The sequence below is a fragment of the Eumetopias jubatus genome, unplaced genomic scaffold (assembly GCF_037043125.1).
Source record: "Eumetopias jubatus isolate StellerSeaLion01/CBP00866 unplaced genomic scaffold, mEumJub1_p1.0 scaffold_11, whole genome shotgun sequence".
In the NCBI taxonomy this organism is placed as follows: Eukaryota; Metazoa; Chordata; class Mammalia; order Carnivora; family Otariidae; genus Eumetopias; species Eumetopias jubatus.
This window is the reverse complement of record NW_028274817.1, coordinates 100,119,154-100,137,979: the sequence shown is the minus strand read 5'-3', so window position 1 is coordinate 100,137,979 and position 18,826 is coordinate 100,119,154. Positions and strand designations below refer to the sequence as shown.

Here is an 18,826-nt window from a genome sequence, read left to right as displayed (position 1 = left end):
ACCACGACCAAGTGGGATTTATCCCTGGGATGCAAGGGTGGTTCAACATTCGCAAATCCATCAATGTGATAGAACACATTAATAAGAGGAGAAAGAAGAACCATATGGTCCTCTCAATTGATGCAGAAAAGCATTTGACAAAATACAGCATCCTTTCCTGATTAAAACTCTTCTGAATGTAGGGATAGAGGGAACATTCCTCAAGTTCATAAAATCCATCTATGAAAAACCCACAGCGAATAGCATCCTCAATGGGGAAAAGCTGAGAGCCTTTCCCTTAAGATCAGGAACATGTCAAGGCTGTCCACTCTTGCCATATTGTTCAACATAGTACTGGAAGTCCTAGCAACAGCAATCGGACAACAAAAAGAAATAAAAGGTATTCAAATTGGCAAAGAAGAAGTCAAACTCTCTTTCTTCACAGATGACATGATACTTTATGTGGAAAACCCAAAGACTCCACCCCCAAATTGCTAGAACTCACACAGCAATTCAGTAATGTGGCGGGACACAAAATCAATGCACAGAAATCAGTTGCTTTCTTATACACTAACAATGCAGTGGTAGAAAGAGAAATTAGAGAAATGATTCCATTTACAAAAGCACCAAAAACCATAAGATACCTTGGAATAAACCTAACCAAAGAGGTAAAGGATCTATACTCTAGGAACTAGAGAATACTCATGAAAGAAATTGAAGACGACACAAAAAGATGGAAAAACATTCCATGCTCATGGATCGGAAGAATAAACATTGTTAAAATGTTTATGCTACCCAGAGCAATCTACACCTTCAATGCCATCCTGATCAAAATTCCAATGATATTTTTCAAAGTGCTGGAACAAACAATCCTAAAATTTGTATGGAATCAGAAAAGACCCTGAATCGCTAATGAAATGTTGATAAACAAAGCTGGGGGCATCACTTTGCCCGATTTCAAGCTATATTACAAAGCAGTGATCACCAAGACAGCATGGTACTGGCACAAAAACAGACATATAGACCAATGGAACAGAATAGAGAGTCCAGATCAGGACCCTCAACTCTATGGTCAAATAATCTTCGACAAAACAGGGAAAAATATGCAATGGAAAAAAGACAGTCTCTTCAATAAATGGTGCTGGGAAAATTGGACAGCTACATACAAAGAATGAAACTCGACCATTCTTTAACACCACACACAAAGATAAACTCAAAATAGATGAAAGACCTCAATATGAGACCGGAATCCATCAAAATCCTAGAGGAGAACATAGGCAGTAACCTCTTAGACATCGGCCACAGGAACTTCTTTCAAGATACATCTCCAAAGGCTAGTGAAACAAAAGCAAATATGAACTTTTGGGACTTCATCAATATAAAATGCTTCTGCACAGCAAAGGAAATAGTCAACAAAACAAGGAGGCAACCCACAGAATAGGAGAAGATTTTTGCAAATGACACTACAGATAAAGGGCTGGTATCCAAGATCTATAAAGAACGTCTCAAACTCAACACCCCAAAAAACAAATAATCAAGTCAAAAAATGGGCAGAAGACATGAACAGACACTTCTCCAAAGACGTACAAATGGCTAACAGACACATGAAAAAGTGTTCACCATCATTAGCCATCAGGGAAATTCAAATCAAAACCACCTTGAGATTCCACCTTACACCAGTTAGAATGGCAAAAATTAACAAGGCAAAGGAGAGGTTGTGGAGAAAGGGAAACCATTTTACACTGTTGGTGGGAATGCAAGTTGGTACAGCCACTTTGTAAAACAGTGTGGAGGTGCCTCAAAAAATTAAAAATAGAGCTACCCTATGGCCCAGCAATGGTGCTCCTGGGTATTTACCCCAAAGACACAGATGTAGTGGAAAGAAGGGCCATATGCACCCCAATGTTCATAGCAGCAATGTCCCCAATAGCCAAACTGTGGAAAGAGCTGAGATGCCCTTCAGCAGATGAATGGATAAGGAAGATGTGGTCCATATATACAATGGAATATTACTCAGCCATCAGAAAGGATGACTACCCAAGTTTTACATCCACATGGATGGGACTGGAGGAGATTATGCTAAGTGAACTAAGTCAAGCAGAGAAAGTCAATTATCATATGGTTTCACTTATTTGTGGAACATAAGGAGCAGCATGGAGGACATTAGGGGAAGGAAGGGAAAAATGAGGGGGGGGAATCGGAGGGAGAGATGAACCATGAGAGACTATGGACTCTGAGAAACAAACTGAGGGTTCTGGGGGGGGGGAAGGGTTAGCCTGGTGATGGGTATTAAGGAGGGCACGTACTGCATGGAGCCCTGGGGGTTGTATGAAAACAATGATTCATGGATCACTGCATTGAAAACTGGTGATGTATTGTATGGTGACTAACGTAACATAATAAAATCAAATTTTTAAAAAAAGGAAAGAAAAAAGAAAAAAGAGGATCACAAAGACAGCCTGGAGTAGTTACTATGAACTAGGTGCCCAGACGTACTCAGGTACCTTTTCTTTTTCTAAGCCTTTTCCCACTGTCTTCATGACTGTTCCAGTCCGTTCACTTTCTGCTTGATTTAATCAGAGGATGTTTCTGTTGCTTACATCCAGAAAACCCTATTGATAGTCAACAAACTACATCTGATGATTTTACCTTTTTGTTTAGAATACTTCAAGCAATGCCCCTGCCTGCGGGCCATAACCGAACTCCTTGTTCTATAAAGGAAAAATCCTCATTTCATAGCCCCCATCCCTCTCTATTCAACTTCATCAGTTTCTGCCTCACCGCCTTAATTTCAGCCACATGGAATCACAATTTATAGAACACACTACATTGTTTTCCATCTCAGCGAAAAGCAGAGTTTGTCTCTTCTGCCAGAGTCACCTTTCTGTTTTATCCACCTGATTATTTCCAACTTGTTCTTTAATACTTGGCTTAAGTTTTAGCTTCTTCAAGAAATTTTTCCTGACCTCCATTTTCTTCCCTGGCTTCGTCAGATGTCCTCTTCCTGAAGTAAGGTCCTAGAGAATCCCCTAAACATGCCCAGGGAGGTAAAAACTACAGTGGGGACCCTGGAATCAGACTGCATGAGTTCAAATTCCACGGCTGTCTCTTTACTACTTGACCTTGGGCAGGTTATTTAACCTCACTGTGCTTTACTATCAATCTCACAGTGTTGTGAGCATTAAGTAATGCACGTGAAGTACTTAAAAATGACTAGCATATACTCATTGTTAAATATGTGCTAGGTATTATCCTGTAATTTATTTCTATCATAGTGCTATTATTGTTTTTTTCCTTCACCTGCTTTAATCTGTGCATTGCTATCTTGTCCAACTCTGTACTTCCCAGGCACTTAGTAGTAGCTCAATAAAAATTTGTTAAATGAACATATGAATAAATAGGCACTGATAGTGTTTTGCAGTTTATAAAGTCCTTTTGGAATAGTACCTCATTTCCAACACTTCAAATATTAACGTTAGGATTGTTTTGTTTAAAACTTTACATAGAGAAAAATGTTTATTCCCTGATATTGTAATAAATACTTCCCTAAACTTATCTCTTTTTTGCCCCCCACCCAACACACACTTGCTTAATGTTTACTTAGAGTTATTTTACTGACCATTTAGTAATAGAAAGCTCTAAAAGGCAAGAACTGACAGTGTCTTTACAAATCATTTTTTTAATATGAGGGGAAGAAGCAGGAAAAGCACTCCACTATTCATCAAGAGAAGGAAAGTTTTATATATATATAATACTTCTATGTATATCTACATATACAGATATGATATACATAACTCTATTCATATATATAACATTTAAAATATATAAAACTAAAAATTAAAAATGCATGTATATCTACGATATACATATATTATATATGACATATATATGAGATATATATATATATATATATATATATATATATATGAGATAGAGTCATCATCTCTTACTTGCTTTCAGTAAGCAAGGCAGGGTTGGAAGCATACAATACATAGAATGCTATATATAAATATATATATGTATATATGTGGCATTTAAAAATTCCTGGTTTTCTGTGACCCTGTGACCCTAGACATGGCCCTTGAACTTCTCCTCTGAATTAATTTTGGATCTCTCTGTAAGACTATCGCCTTGAAGAGGCATCAAATCAGTAGTCATTTTGAAAAAAATATATAACCTTATTTTTCTGAAGACTCCTGAGCAGGTAGATTCTAAAGCAGATCCTAAAGGCTAGGATCACAAAGGAGTGTGGACTTCCTCTCCCCCCTAATACTCAGTGGCTTTTACAGGAGACCACAATGCCAGTGGCAGAATGGGGTGTAGATATGGAAATGAGCTCTTATTTTCATGTAATATCATTATATGACAATCAGTTTGCATGCTACAAATGCTGTGAGCAGGCAGATTTATAATCTAATATTAATTACTAACATTAGTTGAGCAAGGCAGGATGGGAAGCATTTTTCGTGTACTACCTAATGTAGTCCTTATGACAACCAATAAGGCAAAGATAGTATCATCATTCACATTGTACAGATAAACTCAGTTTCAGGGAGGTTGAATAACACATCAAAGGTCTACAACTGTAGCAGAGGAGCCAAGCTTTGAACCCAGAGCATCTATCTCCAAAGCCCTTGCTTGAAACACTGTAACACATTGTTTCCTCTGCTTGGTAATAGTCTTGGAAGTATTAGTATAACTTGATACAATACTGTGCAAGAACTTAATCTCTTATTTCTGCATGTATCAGTGCAGTGAAACCATAAATGCTTAGCACTGTGTCTGGCATAGACTGTATATATAAAAACGTATGTATAACCAAATGGTAGCCACATTTACATTAATACTAGCAAGCAGTATATGTAGTAAGTAAGAATACTTAGGCTTAGAAACCAAACAGACTTGGATTTGAATCTTTGCTCTGCTACTTACTAGGAGTATGACATCTCAATGGCTTGTGCTGAAGAATGCACCTATTAATACTTGTTCTAAAAGAGCAGTGAAACGAATTATACATATTTATATAATAGTTACATATCTTCATATACACACATGTCCATCACTATGTGGTGAATATGAATGTGAACCTGTGCATCCTGTGCCCAGAAAAGGAAACCAAGATCCAGAGAATGAGTTGACCACAATCATGTCACTTGCAAACGACACAGAACACTTAATTCACACCTCCTGAGTCTCAAATCAAGGTACTTTAAATGCAGATTGCCTACTATCCACTTATTTTTATTCCTACTGAGTTGCTAAAGTTCATTTTACAAAGAAATCTGTCTGCTTTACTCCTGCTTTTTTCAAAAAGTAGTTTTGTAACAACTAAATACCTTCAATGCAATTTATTACTTCTGTAGAAAAGATATGAAAATCATTTACCAGTGAAATAAGTACAGCACATAAATATTTCAAAACTATTTTTCTTATTCACTCAGAAATATAAAAGATATACAGTGCATTTGTTTTAACTAGGTCAATCAGATTTATATCAATGTATTCCTATGTTTCTAACTGATGTCAGGATTTTGTGGAATGGATTCCAAGAGGCTGATAAATGCAGTCTTTATATTAAAAACATGTTTACTTGACTATAGCATTGCATAAACACCAATATTAAGATCTAAGGTATTTAAAAATATATTATGTTTGGTACTTTTCTAAAAATTTATAGCTAACTTTCAGTGATATTCATCATCGTAGGAGGAAAATTGGCACAGACAATTCAGAAGAGTGAATAACCAATTCCCAGATTATTATATTTGATTCTGTAATATATTATGGCTGCAGGCTGCCAAAACAAACAGTTTAAAATGTAAACAGCTCAGTTGAACTACTTATTTGATATTAAATAGATTTTTAAAATACTGGTTGTTTAGTGAATTTAATTAAAGCCAACTAATTGTAAGGTTTAAGGTTTTTTCCTTGTATAATTCCATTTTAATTTATGGGTTTTAGATAATTGCATTATTTTTTTTTTCTTGATCATACTTAGGCTACACAGAGTAAAGGTAGTGTGCAGCTGACAGAGAAAAGCTGCCTAAAAACTGGTGGGAATATGGTCTAGGGAGAGTGAATGGACATGTGGACAATCTTCACTTTAACGAAAAATCTCAACCAGGTTTTCTCTTTCCCCATACCTTCTGCTTGATGATCATCTCGTTGATGTCTTCAAGATCACCCACCATCACCCTCTGTGATTTTATAACTCGATCGAGCAGAGACAGCCAATCGGTAAGTTCTGTCCAAGCTCTGTTGAAATCTGCCAGGGCGGGTACCTCCAACAGCAAGGAAGATGGCATTTCTAGTTTGGAGATGGCAGTTTCCTTGGTAACCGCGGGTTGTGTCACCAGAGTAACAGTCTGACTAGGAGCTAATTTTTTTTTTTCCAAAAAGAAAAAAAAAGAAAAGAAAAAAGAAAAATTAGAAAAACAAGCAAAGAAGCTGATTTCAATAACAACAGACCAAGCTTAATTAAAGTACAACAATTTGAGCCAAAGTATTGTTTATTATGTTATAAATTTTTCCTGCACCAATGTGAATACTTTACACATTACTATATGATGGGATAATCCAAGGACTCAAACTTTTCATTAGTAAGCATTTAACAACCTTTCAAAATGATTTTGCTTATTCTAATGGCTGGACAATTAATTTAATTTAAATCATCCTTCTCAAATAACACTTATATAGACCTTAACAGGTGAAAAAGTTTTACTTATTTTTTCTCATTCAAGGAAAAAAAAGCAAAAGTCCAGTTTGGATAGATCTTGTTTCCTTGAGTGGGAAGTAAATTACTTTGAAGGCTGTCCCTAGGGAAATCAAAGCCAATGAAATGTTTTTGTCTTTGCTCTGTATTTTATATTGGGAATAGTTTTTCATATTTTTTTCCTTTTCTTTCAGACTGGTCATACAGTGACTGACAGTGGAGAAAACTCAAGCTACATTATCGTTGGAAAATCAGACCTAAAAAATGTGACCTTGGTTACATTACTTAACCTCTCTAAGCTTCAGGTTTTTGCCTCAGTAAAGGGACAATAACAGAGTGAATGTAATAGGGGCAGTTGTGTGGATTCCATGACTAATATAGGAAATACACATAGAACAGTGACAGAAAATAACAACAATATTAGCACAGTCTCTGACACTGGTAGGTAGTAATGTTAGTTATCCCTATTTTTATAAATACTTGATAAAGAAGAAATACAGTGATGAGTGAATATAATGAGAAGTTGGAGATAAGGGGTAGAAATACATGAAATACTTGGGAAAAACTCAAAGATCAGTGTGTGGCCCTTTATTTACTAAAGGGGGCTGAGCTTGCTAGTGTGAATTGATACTAAATACCAACAAATAGCTGGGAAATGGAAGGTGAGTGATGAGGGGAACAGAATGCCTCCTCTGGTTTAAAGTCCAGAGTATCTGAAGCCTACGACATCCAGGAGACCAGTAGCAAAGAAATAGTGGACTACATAGTTTAGAAGGGAAGCTTTGAGAGAAAGCTGCCAAGGAAACATCTCAACGAGAGACTTGAGAGCCATGGATAAGACAGGAAATGTTCTAGGAACATGAGAAAAGTATGCCATGTGCGCATTCCATTCTGAGGTGGCCATAAATCACTTATCATGGTTGTATTACTTTCTGCACTTTTAAGGTTGTCTTTTTGTGAGAGAAGATGATGAGGGAAATGGAAGGATGCCTCCTGTCTCTCAAGTTTCTCAGGGACAACATTTTCCTACAGCTGGGAGAAATAATCTTGAACATGGCAGAAAGAAAAAAAAAAGGTAGGGTGTCGGATAGAATAAAAACTAATGCCAAGAAGTAATGACTGAAAAACAATGATACTGAGGAAAAAAAGAAGAAACTGTTTCTTGAATCTCTCTCACTACTCTGAGGCTCTTTCTAGAAAGAATGACATATAATCTGCAGCAGAAATAGCATCCTGTGATCCAACACTCCTACTAGGAAGCACGGGGGCCAACAGGATCTAAAAATCTTAAAAGGGATTCCAAGAGAGGAGCCGAATCCCTGAAGAGGATGTATGGGTGAGGATAAAAAAAAGAGCTAAATTAAAACATCACTGTGAGAGCTAACTGCTGAATGCCTGGCTGACTAGAAAATATGGACAAATTGTTCTTAAAATAGACACACAACAGATACTGAGGTAACATACAGTACTTTGGGACGATTTCAAAGTTCCAGTAAGTGTCAGACAACATTTTCTTTTCTTTTTTTTTTTTTTTTTTAGCTTGACTTACTGAAAATTTGACCCTCAAAAGACCAGGAAGATTTTTTTTCCTCTAGATTTACTTCTGACCAACAAAGAAGTGCCCTAATGAAGTGGAAACGGTCGTGTCCTCTTAAATTTCAATACAGTGAAAGATGAGAATGCAGAGAATTATCAGATTTCAACTGTTTTGAAAAAAGTCTATTGAAAAGAAAGGCTGGGGCCAGAGACTGAACAAAAGAGAATGATTCAAGATGACTAAAAAGGACAAATGACATTGGGATGATAATACCACAAAGTTCTCCAGTGAGGGAAAAGAAAGAAGTAGCACCAAGTACAAAGTCTGCTGAAACAGATTTACAGGTAGATTGAAAGGTCAGCAAGGTAGCAATGGGCAGGTGATCTCATTTATGGACCAGTCAGGCCCTTCATTGCTGATCTCCTCTCCCCTACGACTCAACATGTGAAAACACCTATATAGCAGTGGGGAAGGGAAGGGAGAACCAGGCACCTTTTGCTCACTGATCCAGCCCCTATACCTTGCACAGGTACTGGAATACAGTAGGTGCTCAATTGATGTCCTCTGAATAAATGAATGAATCTAAAAGACAAATCCATGCACAGTAAGCTTTTGAGTACACTTAGAGGCCTTCCACCCACGGGGAGCCCTAAAAGACAACAACCTCAAAGGATGGTTTCTCGAAGACTAGAACACAGACTATTCCTAGGCCCTTACTGTTTAGGTCATTATAACTATTCTTAGAACAAGAAACTAATGGAGGAAGAGCCACTGCTTGAGGCAGACAATGTAAGGCCACTGCTTGGGGCAGACAAGGGAAGGGCAGACAATATTAAAGAAAGAAAATAGAACCAATCAATTTTTTTGTTCCCCAATTTTCTATCAAGGGGGGTGGGGCGGTAAAAAGCAGGAAAGAACACTGGATCAAGAAGCACAGTGTAAAACAGACTAGGGTCAGACTGTTGGATTTCAATCCTCACTCTGCCATTTCTTAGCTGGGTAACCCTAGGCAGGTTACTTAAGCTCTCTGAATCTCAATTTACTCCTCTGTAAAAGGGCAATTATAATAATACTTCTCTCACAGACAGCTGGCATCAACATTTCCTAGATATACAGCCTTGGATGAGATCACAGGATTTTGAAGTAAGGGATTATATCCTGCTTGATAAACTGAAATTCTTTGAGCCTCAGAGTGTTCACCTACGTAATGGGGAGAACAGTACCAATCTCATGAAATTGTTCTAAGTATTTTATGAATTCATATATGTAAGCCTTCTCCTACCATCCTTCTGCCAGTAGGTGTACTGTGTGTGTGAGTTTTCTTCTCCTTTCCTTTTGCTGCTCAAACAATGTTTACTGGATACTGATTTTATACATTAGCATGCCATTCTGGACTCTGGGCTCTTAGAACTAGAATTCACTTCAATGTTTTCTCCTTCCATTCTTCCCATGCTCCCCCCAACACCTCAGTCTCTATTCCATATTCTCAAATTAGCACTGGGCATTTCCCACTTTTGTGCCCTCCTACACAAACTCTCTTCTCCCTTCCCTAAATATTCAATTTCCTTATCAAAGCCCAAATCTACAATTCTGTGATTTATGGAGAACCATGTTAAGTCTATAACCAAAAAGTCTCCATGAGGTATAGAATTAAACTATTCTTTGGGATCCTAAACACTTCAAGTCTTTAACATTTTACTACTTAAATCTAATCATCACTAACAACGAAATCTTATATCATTATTAGGTTTTTGTTTGTCTAGTGGCTAGAGGGTAGTAATTGATAGTAACTGAGAGATAGATTCTAAACTCAGAAACTGGGTCTCCAAGAGTAGAGAAATAAGTGCTATAACATAAAGTAGAAAGAGGCTAATTTCCATCTAGTTCACATTTTATTAGGGCCAATTCTACCTAGAATGCTATTTAAAATATTTCATTTTTTCCTAAAAAAAAAAAAAGACTTGTCTCTAGATCCATACAAGTATTTTTCTTATTTTTGTTATTAAGCAAGATGTTTCAAAGGAGAAATTTTGAGGTCCTGAGAATATCTCATTTTATTATGTATACCATGTTGACTCATACTGCATTTTCAGATGCCTTTACTTTTATCTAAAAAAAAAAAAACGGGGGGGGGCGGAGCAAGATGGCAGAGGAGTAGGAGACCTGGATTTCATCTGGTTTCAGGAATTCAGCTGGATAGGGATCAAACCATTCTGAACACCTACGAACTCAACAGGAGATCAAAGAAAAGAATAGCAACAACTCTGAACAGAAAAGCGACCACTTTCCGTAAGGTAGGACGTGCGGAGAGGTGAATCCGAGGTGATATTTGGGAGGATAGATGGCGGGGTAAGGGGTCTCCGTCGGCCGCTTCTGGCAAGTGATAGAGCCGCGGAGCACAAAATCGGAACTTTTAGAAGCCGGCTCCGTGGAGGGACGTCGCTCCAGTGGCTAAGTGGGGGCGGTGGAACCCTCGCGGGACAGTGTGATCTCGGAACCCTCGGGGTCACAGAAAGACCAGGGGGTGCCTGAGTGCGCCAGAGCTCCCGGGTATCGGAGTGGGGAAGCCGGCTGCAGAGACGGAGCTGAGGCGCGGGATCTCAGCTCGGGGTGGCCATAAACTGTGATCGGTGACACAGTCGGGCCACTGCTCCTCCAGCAGGGACCCTAAAAGCGGCAGATCCGGGGAGACTTCCCTTCCTCCCCTGGAAGGAGCGGCGCGGGAATGCACCGCAGGGATCTGCTGGGTTTGGAGACTCCACACGGGGTCGGGTGCCAGAGATAGAAACGCTCGGTCACAGGCCAGGTGAGCAGGGAGTGTGGCTGGGGAGACAGAAGTGATTGACTGCTTTTCTCTGGGGGCGCACTGAGGAGTGGGGCCCCGAGTTCTCGGCTCCTCCAGGGCGGAGGCTGGGAGGCCGCCATTTTCACTCTCGTCCTCCAAAGCTGTATGGAAAACTTGCAGGGAACAAAAGCTACTGAGAGCAAACCCGAGCAGATTACTTAACCCCAACCGTCAAGGGCGGGGCAATTCCGCCTCCGGCAAAGACATTTGGGAACCACGGCAACAGGCCCCTCCCCCAGAAGATCAGCAAGAACAGCCAGCAGGCCAAGACCAAGTTTACCGATCAAGGAGAACGGCAGAACTCCAGCACTAGGGGAATACTGCACATAGAATTCATGGCTTTTTTACCATGATTCTTTAGTCTTTCAAAGTTAATTTTTTTAACTGTCTTTTTAAAAAATTTTTCCCCCTTTTCAACCAACATCTTATCAATCCCTTTTATAAAAAAATATTTTTATTTTTCATTTTTAGAGTCATATTCTATCCCTTCATAGTAGTTACCCTTATTTTTGGCATATATATATAAGTTGTTCTCTCTTTAAAACTGTGAGATAGTTTCTTCTAACAGATCAAAATATACCTTAAATCTCTAGTGTATGGCTTTGTTCTAGTCTCCTGCCTGATCACATTCTCTCCCCTCTTTTTTTCTTTCTTTTTAAATCCTTTTCTTTCTTTTTTCAAACAACTTATCAATTCCTTTTATAAAATTTTTTATAATTTTCATCTTTACAGTCATCTTCCATCCCTTCATTGTATCCACCCTTATTTTGTACATATATAAGTCTTTCTTTCTTTAAAATTTGGGAGGCACTTTCTTCTAACAGACCAAAATACACCCAAAATCTAGTGTGGCACTGATCTATGCACCAGCCTGATCATATTTGATCATATTCTGTTTTTTTTGTTTTGTTCTGTTTTTGTTTGTTTTTATCTTTTTCTTTTTTCTTTCTTTCCCTTTCTTTTCCCCTGGTTTCAGGGCTTTTATGGTTTGTTTAGAGTATATTTTCTGGGGATGTTGTTACCCTGTTAGCATTTTGTTATCTCATTCATCTATTCTCCTCTGGACAAAATGACAAGACGGAAAAAATCACCTCAACAAAAAGAACAAGAGGTAGTACCGTCTGCCGGAGACCTACTCAATACAGACATTAGTACGATGTCGGACCTAGAGTTCAGAATCATGATTTTAAAGATACTAGCTGGGCTTGAAAAAAGCATGGAAGTTATTAGAAAAATCCTTTCTGGAGAAATAAAAGAACTAAAATCTAACCAAGTCGAAATCAAAAAGGTATTTCATGAGGTGCAATCAAAAACGGGGGCACTAACTGCTAGGATAAATGAGGCAGAAGAGAGAATCAGTGAGATAGAAGACCAAATGATGGAAAATAAAGAAGCTGAGAAAGAGAAAAACAACTACTGGATCACAAGGGCAGAATTCGAGAGATAAGCGATACCATAAGATGAAACAACATTAGAATAATTGGGATCCCAGAAGAAGAAGAAAGAGAGAGAGGGGCAGAAGGTATATTGGATCAAATTATAGCAGAGAACTTCCATAATGTAGGGAAGGAAACAGGCATCAAATCCAGGAGGCACAGAGAACCCCTCTCAAAATCAATAAAAATAGGTCAACACCCCGACATCTAATAGTAAAACTAGTGAGTCTCAGAGACAAAGACAAAATCCTGAAAGCAGCTCGAGAGAAGATATATGTAACCTATAATGGTAGAAACATTAGATTGGCCCCAGACCTATCCACAGAGACCTGGCAGGCCAGAAAGGACTGGCAAGATATCTTCAGAGCACTAAACGAGAAAAGTATGCAGCCAAGAATACTATATCCAGCTAGGCTGTCATTGAAAATAGAAGGAGAGATAAAAAGCTTCCAGGACAAATAAAAACTAAAGGAATTTGCGAACACCAAACCAGCCCTACAAGAAATATTGAAAAAGGTCCTCTAAGCAAAGAGAGAGCCTAAAAGCAGCACAGACCAGAAAGGAACATAGACAATATACAGTCACAGTCACCTTACAGGCAATACAATGGCACTAAATTCATATCTTTCAATAGTTACCCTGAAAGTGAATGGGCTAAATGCCCCAATCAAAAGACACAGGCTATCAGATTGGATGAAAAAACAAGACCCATCAATATGCTGTCTGCAAGAGACTCATTGTAGACCCAAAGACACTCCCAGATTGAAAGTGAGGAGGTGGAAAACCATTTGCCACGCTAATGGACACCAAAAGAAAGCTGGGGTGGCAATCCTTGTATCAGACAAATTAGATTTTAAACCAAAGACTGTAGTAAGAGATGAGGAAGGACACTATATCCTACTTAAAGGGTCTATCCAACAAGAAGATCTAACAATTGTAAATATCTATGCCCCTAACGTGGGAGCAGCCAATTATATAAGGCAATTAATAACAAAAGCAAAGAAACACATTGACAACAATACAATAATAGTGGGGGACTTTAACACCCCCCTGACTGAAATGGACAGATCATCTAAGCAAAAGATCAACAAGGAAATAAAGACTTTAAATGACACACTGGACCAAATGGACTTCACAGACATATTCAGAACATTCCATCCCAAAGCAACGGAATACACATTCTTCTCTAGTGCCCATGGAACAGTCTCCAGAATAGATCACATCCTAGGTCACAAATCAGGTCTCAATGCTACCAAAAGACTGGGATTATTCCCTGCATATTTTCAGACCATAATGCTTTGGAACTAGAACTCAATCACAAGAGGAAAGTCAGAAAGAACTCAAATACATGGAGGCTAAAGAGCATCCTACTAAAGAATGAATGGGTCAACCAGGAAATTAAAGAAGAATTAAAAAAATTCATGGAAACCAATGAAAATGAAAACACAACTGTTCAAAATCTTTGGGATGCAGAAAAGGCAGTCCTAAGAGGAAAGTATATAGCAATACAAGTCTTTCTCAAGAAACAAGAAAGGTCTCAAATACACAACCTAACCCTACACCTAAAGGAGCTGGAGAAAGAACAGCAAATAAAGCCTAAACCCAGCAGGAGAAGAGAAATCATAAAGATCAGAGCAGAAATCAATGAAATAGAAACCAAAAGAACAGTAGAACAGATCAACGAAACTAGGAGCTGGTGCTTTGAAAGAATTAACAAGAATGATAAACCCCTGGCCAGACTTATCAAAAAGAAAAGAGAAATGACCCAAATCAACAAAATCATGAATGAAAGAGGAGAGATCACAACCAACACCAAAGAAATACAGACAATTATAAGAACATATTATGAGCAACTCTATGCCAGCAAATTAGATAACCTGGAAGAAATGGATGCATTCCTAGAGATGTATCAACTACCAAAACTGAACCAGGAAGAAATAGAAAACCTGAACAGACCTATAACCACTAAGGAAATTGAAGCAGTCATCAAAAATCTCCCAACAAACAAAAGCCCAGGGCCAGATGGCTCCCCAGGGGAATTCTACCAAACATTTAAAGAAGAATTAATACCTATTCTCCTGAAACTGTTCCAAAAAATAGAAATGGAAGGAAAACTTCCAAACTTGTTTTATGAGGCCACCATTACCTTGATCCCCAAACCAAAGACCCCATCAAAAAGGAGAATTACAGACCAATATCCTTGATGAACATGGATGCAAAAATTCTTACCAAAATACTAGCCAATAGGATCCAACAGTACATTAAAAGGATTCTTCACCATGACCAAGTGGGATTTATCCCTGGGCGGCAAGGTTGGTACAACATCCACAGAACAATCCATGTGATACAATACATTAGTAAAAGAAAGAACAAGAATCATATGATCCTCTCAATAGATGCAGAAAAAGCATTTGACAAAGTACAGCATCCTTTCTTGATCAAAACTCTTCAGAGTATAGGGATAGAGGGTACATACCTCAATATCATAAAAGCCATCTATGAAAAACCACAGTGGATATCATTCTCAATGGGGAAAAACTGAGAGCTTTCCCCCTAAGGTCAGGAACATGGTAGGGATGTGCACTCTCACCACTGCTATTCAACATAGTATTAGAAGTCCTAGCCATAGCAATCAGACAACAAAAAGAAATCAAAGGCATCCAAATCGGCAAAGAGGAAGTCAAACTCTCACTCTTTGCAGATGATATGATACTTTATGTGAAAAACCCAAAAGACTGCACCCCAAAACTGCTAGAACTCATACAGGAATTTAGCAAAGTGGCAGGATATAAAATCAATGCCCAGAAATCAGTGGCATTCCTATACACCAACAACAAGACAGAAGAGAGAGAAATTAAGGCGTCAATCCCATTTACAACTGCACCCAAAGCCATAAGATACCTAGGAATAAATCTAACCAAAGAGGCAAAGGATCTGTAGTCAGAAAACTATAAAATACTCATGAAAGAAATTGAGGAAGACACAAAGAAATGGAAAAACGTTCCATGCTCATGGATTGGAAGAACAAATATTATGAAGATGTCAATGCTACCTAGAGCAACCTACACATTCAATGCAATCCCCATCAAAATATCATCCACTTTTTTCAAAGAAATGGAACAAATAATCCTAAAATTTGTATGGAACCAGAAAAGAGCCCGAATAGCCAGAGGAATGTTGAAAAAGAAAAGCAAAGCTGGCAGCATCACAATTCCGGACTTCCAGCTCTATTACAAAGCTGTCATCATCAGCAGTATGGTACTGGCACAAAAACAGACACATAGATCAATGGAACAGAATAGAGAGCCCAGAAATGGACCCTCAACTCTATGGTCAACTCATCTTTGACAAAGCAGGAAAGAATGTCCAATGGAAAAAAGACAGTCTCTTCAACAAATGGTGTTGGGAAAATCAGAGAGCCACATGCAGAAGAATGAAACTGGACCATTTCCTTACACCACACACAAAAATAGACTCAAAATGGATGGAAGACCTAAATGTGAGACAGGAGTCCATCCAAATCCTAAAGGAGAACACAGGCAGCAACGTCTTCGACCTCAGCCGCAGCAACTTCTTCCTAGAAACACAGCCAAAGGCAAGGGAAGCAAGGGCAAAAATGAACTATTGGGATTTCATCAAGATAAAAAGCTTTTGCACAGCAAAAGAAACAGTCAAAAAACCCAAAAGACAACCAACAGAATGGGAGAAGATATTTGCAGATGACATACCAGATAAAGGACTAGTATCCAAAATCTATAAAGAACTTATCAAACTCAACAGCCAAAGAACAAATAATCCAATCAAGAAATGGGCAGAAGGCATGAACAGACATTTTTCCAAAGAAGACATCCAAATGGCCAACAGACACATGAAAAAGTGCTCAACATCGCTTGGCATCAGGGAAATCCAAATCAAAACCTCAATGAGATACCACCTCACACCAGTCAGAATGGCCAAAATTAACAAGTCAGGAAATGACAGATGTTTGCAGGGATGCGGAGAAAGGGGAACCCTCCTACACTGTTGGTGGGAATGCAAGCTGGTGCAGCCACTCTGGAAAACATGGAGGTTCCTCAAAAAGTTGAAAATAGAGCGACCATATGATCCAGCATTTGCACTACTGGGTATTTACCTGAAAGATAGAAATGTAGGGAATCCGAAGGGGTACGTGCACCCCGATGTTTATAGTAGCAATGTCCACAATAGCCAAACTGTGGAAAGAGCCAAGATGTCCATCGACAGATGAATGGATAAAGAAGATGTGGTATGTGTGTGTGCGTATGCACACACACACACACACACACACACACACACACACACACGCACGCACAATGGAATATTATGCAGCCATCAAAAGGAATGACATCTTGCCATTTGCAACGATAGAGATGGAACTGGAGGGTGTTATGCTGAGTGAAATAAGTCAATCAGAGAAAGACATGTATCTTATGACCTCACTGATATGAGGAATTCTTAATCTCAGGAAACAAAGTGAGGTTTGCTGGAGTGGCAGTGGGGTGGGTGGGATGGGGTGGCTGGGTGATAGATATTGGGGAGGGTATGTGCTATGGTGAGTGCTGTGAATTGTATAAGACTGTTGAATCACAGATCTGTACCTCTGAAACAAATAATGCAATATATGTTAAGAAAAAAAGAAAGAAGAAGATAGCAGGAGGGGAAGAATGAAGGGGGGAAATCGGAGGGGGAGATGAACCATGAGAGACGATGGACTCTGAGAAACAAACTGAGGGTTCTAGAGGGAAGGGGTGTGGGGGGATGGGTTAGCCTGGTGATGGGTATTAAAGAGGGCATGTTCTGCGTGGAGCACTGGGTGTTATGCACAAACAATGAATCATGGAACACTACATCAAAAACTAATGATGTAATGTATGGTGATTAAAATAACAAGAAAAAAATTTAAAGAAAAAAAACAGTGAAATAGATCCTAAAAAAAAAAATTCCTTCTTTTCCACTGCCATGCTACTAGAAACATAAGCAAATCACTTCATTAGGTAAAGTGTGATCTGGTCAGATCTGTATGGGGTAAGTTCCAGTGGGTTTTCCCAGACTGAGCAAGAGAATTTTGACTCTAAACATCAGGCAGGGATATTTAGTCTTCCCAGAGTTTTCCAATAACTCCATAATTTAAAAGATGGAAGGAGAATTTGTTGAGGATTCTCTCAACTCATAATCCTGATCAGGTAAGGAGTAAGGATACGTAAAAACTATACAGAATCTTACACCTGAACTTGTGGGATGAGTTTCCAGGTTCTCCCTAAGGAGCATGGGAAATGGCTTCCCCTCCAGCCAGCAGGTACCCCTTCCTCTGTACCCCGTTTAACACCCCACAGTCTGATATGCTTGCCTGGATGTCCACCCATTGTCTTGAGTCAATGTCCAGGGTCACAAGGAGTTGGCCCTCAGAATGGCTGCTTCAGATCTCAGCCTCCCAAACCACTATGGAGGCTGAGGTTATTCGTCTCAAGTACACTGGGGGAAGTATCTCTTCCAGGATGGGGTCACAACAGAAAAGAGTTCTTATGATGTCACACAATTAACTGTCTTTCCAGCAACAGATTCTACTGTCTTTCCTGCTTAACCAGTTCATGCTAGAACCAGGTATATTACAATGTGTATCATTAAGCCAAAGAGATATACACATTGTATATATGTGTATATATCTGTATAGATAGATGAGTACACAACACACAGAGCCTGTTCTGATTACTGGTGACTGTAGCATAATGTGTTTCCCATGCACTTGTTAGAAAATTAAAAATCTCTACCAAAAACTGTGTTTTCTTTCTATGGTTAAGCTCAAAAGAGCTGGAAGGAATTGAGGTTGGCACACCGGAACAGTACCATGAATAACAGTAGGTGTAACAAACTATTGCAGACCACAGCTTCTCTCTGAGTATTTTGTTAATTAAAAGGTGTTGGCTTTAGGAGGCAACTCTCATTTTTTTCAAACGAGTTTGAAGAATATTTCTCTAGTCTACAAATTTAATTGGTTTCAGGGGTACATGATTAGTCAGACTAACAGCTGTACTCAGAGCTTTAAAGGAGCTACTAAATCTTTTAAAAAACACACACATGCAATGTGTTTGACATACTTCCTTTGAAGTGTTCATGTGTAGTTTTTCTGTAATTCACAGGTCTCCTTTGGTTGATAAAAAAGAAAGAAGCACATATTCTATTCCTTGTTTTGTTGTATGAATGTGGGTAATGTTTTTGTTTACTTTTATAAGTGAAAAGTCAGTCGACTGACTAAATGATAAATTATTGGACTCACACTAGCAAAAATACCTAAAAGTACC

The 18,826-nt window shown here is 38.7% G+C and overlaps 1 protein-coding gene across 3 annotated transcripts in view; it reads right to left on the bottom strand.

Moving 5' to 3' along the window:
• The window catches only part of DMD (dystrophin), a 1,674,912-nt gene that overhangs the window by 632,355 nt on the left and 1,023,731 nt on the right, over positions 1 to 18,826 (bottom strand). For 2 of the 3 annotated variants that reach the window (XM_088028835.1, XM_088028836.1), the window contains exon 1: positions 6,123 to 6,284. In XM_088028835.1, the coding sequence (XP_087884961.1) occupies positions 6,123 to 6,284 (162 nt within the window). Of the gene's footprint in view, positions 1 to 6,122; positions 6,356 to 18,826 lie in introns of those variants that run through there. The other variant, XM_088028834.1, reaches the window with a different exon arrangement.